This window comes from Verticillium dahliae, genomic scaffold, assembly GCF_000150675.1.
Source record: "Verticillium dahliae VdLs.17 supercont1.20 genomic scaffold, whole genome shotgun sequence".
NCBI lineage: Eukaryota > Fungi > Ascomycota > Sordariomycetes > Glomerellales > Plectosphaerellaceae > Verticillium > Verticillium dahliae.
This window is the reverse complement of record NW_009276967.1, coordinates 300,461-302,916: the sequence shown is the minus strand read 5'-3', so window position 1 is coordinate 302,916 and position 2,456 is coordinate 300,461. Positions and strand designations below refer to the sequence as shown.

Genomic DNA, 2,456 nt, shown 5'->3' with positions numbered 1-2,456 from the left:
CCCGGCGTCACCTTCAAAAAGACGGCGCGCAAGTGGCGCAAGTCCATCCAGGACGCCGGCTGGGTGCCGTATCGGTTCGTACAGCGCCAGATGGACGCCGATTCGCAAAGGCCTTCGTACGTGTCGAAGCTCGTGCAACAGTGCAAGAACAACGACACGAGCACCCTGCGCCAAGACGACGAGGAGGCCATCCTGTGGTCGGCCGCGAGTCTCTACGGCGGCGCCGCAGACACCACCGTCATCAGCCTGACGGCCTTCACCCTGGCCATGGCCAAGTTCCCCGACATTCAACGCAAAGCCCAGGAAGAAATCGACCGTGTCATAGGCACCGATCGTCTTCCCAGCTTTGACGACCGGGACAGGCTTCCCTACATCAACGCAGTCATCAAAGAGACGCTGAGATGGTGGCCCATTGCCCCCATGGGATTCCCCCACACGGCCAACGAGGAGCTCGAGTACAACGGGTACCGCATCCCCAAGAACGCCATCCTCCTGCCGGCTGTGTGGGGGTTCCTCCATGACCCGAACGTCTACCGGGAACCGCACTCGTTTGAGCCCGAGCGCTTTCTGAGCCCGCGAGACGAGCCAGACCCCACGTCCGACGTCTTTGGGTACGGTCGCAGAATATGCCCTGGCCGGTTCATCGCCGACTCGGGTGTCTTCATCAACGTCGTCCAGTCCCTGGCGGCGTTTGACGTGAGCGCCGCCACAGACTCTGCGGGGGAGTCCGTAGGTATTGACGCCAAGCCGATGCCGGGCATCCTGTGCTACCCTGCCGAGTTCCCCTTCAAGATCACGCCGAGGAGCGCTGCGCATGTGGATCTTATTCGGCGAGCGGAGAAGGAACACCCTTGGGAGGCGAGCGATGCGCCTCTTCTCGAGACCTGATCATGTCATCATGTCAGGATGCGTCAGCTGCAGCAGAACGAGCTACAATAATGGACACAGTATGACCAAAGACTGATTTACCAGTACTATCTCTCTCTAGCTAGCTTGTGAATGGACGTTGAGGTCTGGCTTGGGCCCCGATGCACAAACCACGCTTCTTGTCAATGACGTTGCGATTGATAAAGAGCGAACCACCAAGACTGCACTTTGTGAGGACTCGAATAACTGCAAGGGTTCGTTGAAAAAGGCACTTTAGCATCACCTCGTGAAAAGACCCAACACCAGGAAAAAAAACAAGGTGTTTGCTGCATGCGCTTGTCATGATTCTGCCCATCAAGTCGAAAATCATCCAATGGGGGGATGGCGCAGTTGGGAGCGCGTTAGACTGAAGTCAACTTCAGGAAGTCAATCTAAAGGTCGCTGGTTCGATCCCGGCTCACCCCAATTATTTTGCCTTTTGGACCTCGCAAGCAAGCACTTACACTCCGCTCCGGCGAACAGTCTCCCACAAGATCCACCATGGAGGGGCATCTTTTTTTTTTTTCTTTTTTTTTTTTTCTAAAGCTCCTTTCCTCTACTCCATCTCTCCGCGTCCCATGACACGATGCCCCGCGGCCGAGAAGCAGCCACAGGGGGGATGGCGCAGTTGGGAGCGCGTTAGACTGAAGCCAACTTCGGGAATCCAATCTAAAGGTCGCTGGTTCGATCCCGGCTCACCCCAGCAGTAGCAGATCAACTGGTCTGGATGACTTTTTGACCGTTGCTGTCCGTGTCCATGCCTGCCGTGCGGCATACCGCTGGACGAAGCACCTCATCGCGTCATTCGTCAAGACATATTGTGCTATCCATCTGCCGAGCTGATGGACTTCGATTCAAGTAAAGAAATGAGTTGATTGCACGAGGCGTCCCTTTTGATGCTCCCTTCCTAACATGCTGCCTCCTGGTATCCTTTGCACACTTTGCTCCCACTCCCGACCCCCTCTCACCTCATGCGCGGCCCGCTGGGAAGTCCCTGTCGTCTTGGCCCGCTGGGCAATCCCTGTGCCGGCCTGCCGCCTCCCCCACCGCCGTATGCAGGCTCATTGTTGGACCACGACGTGCTCGAACCCGTGTACGACCTGTCGCCGCCTCCCCTCCCATCATACTGGCCACCCGGCGCGAACCTCTCCTCATAGTCACCGCCATGGCTGCCTCCTCCCGAGCTCGGCGGCTGGTAGGGCCCCTGCGACCCGGCCGGGCTCGTCGTCCTCGCGCCGCCGCCCCAGAGCCTCTGCTTCAGCCTGTCCTGCGCCGAACCTCCCCCCGCAGCCGCCGGCGCCGGCACGCTTGTCGATCCCTGCGAGTACACGCTGCCAGACTGATAGCTCCCAGCCCTGCCCCCGGTGCCAGGCCTGTCATCGCCGCCGCCGCCGCCGCCTTGAGCGAACGGGCTGACCCTCTGCTGCTGCGCCAGCTGCCCGCCGCCGCCCCGCCCTGCCGCAGGTCTGCGGCGCGCCCTGCGGATGCTGCACCGGGTTCGGATCCGGAGCGAGCTCAGGAATCAGGAAGCGGGACGGGGGCGGGGGCGG

The 2,456-nt window shown here is 60.2% G+C and overlaps 2 protein-coding genes and 2 non-coding genes across 4 annotated transcripts in view; 3 read left to right on the top strand and 1 right to left on the bottom strand.

Moving 5' to 3' along the window:
• Nucleotides 1–1,066, top strand: part of VDAG_08399 (O-methylsterigmatocystin oxidoreductase) — a gene marked incomplete at its 5' end in the record, with an annotated part of 1,897 nt that extends 831 nt beyond the window's left edge. Inside the window, one exon of the mRNA XM_009660124.1 lies at nucleotides 85–1,066. Within this exon, the coding sequence (XP_009658419.1) occupies nucleotides 85–888 (804 nt within the window). The 3' untranslated portion in view covers nucleotides 889–1,066. The remainder of the gene's footprint in view (nucleotides 1–84) is intronic.
• A 176-nt stretch (nucleotides 1,067–1,242) lies between these two features.
• On the top strand, nucleotides 1,243–1,332 carry VDAG_20227. Its single transcript has one exon. It is a non-coding gene; the product is annotated as a tRNA-Phe (tRNA).
• Nucleotides 1,333–1,417: 85 nt separating this feature from the next.
• VDAG_08398 (uncharacterized protein) overlaps nucleotides 1,418–2,456 on the bottom strand; it is a gene marked incomplete at its 5' end in the record, with an annotated part of 1,477 nt that continues 438 nt past the window's right edge. Inside the window, 2 exons of the mRNA XM_009660123.1 lie at nucleotides 1,418–1,698; nucleotides 1,875–2,224. Coding sequence (XP_009658418.1) covers nucleotides 1,602–1,698; nucleotides 1,875–2,224 — 447 coding nt within the window. The 3' untranslated portion in view covers nucleotides 1,418–1,601. The remainder of the gene's footprint in view (nucleotides 1,699–1,874; nucleotides 2,225–2,456) is intronic.
• Nucleotides 1,520–1,609, top strand: VDAG_20226. The gene has a single exon. It is a non-coding gene; the product is annotated as a tRNA-Phe (tRNA).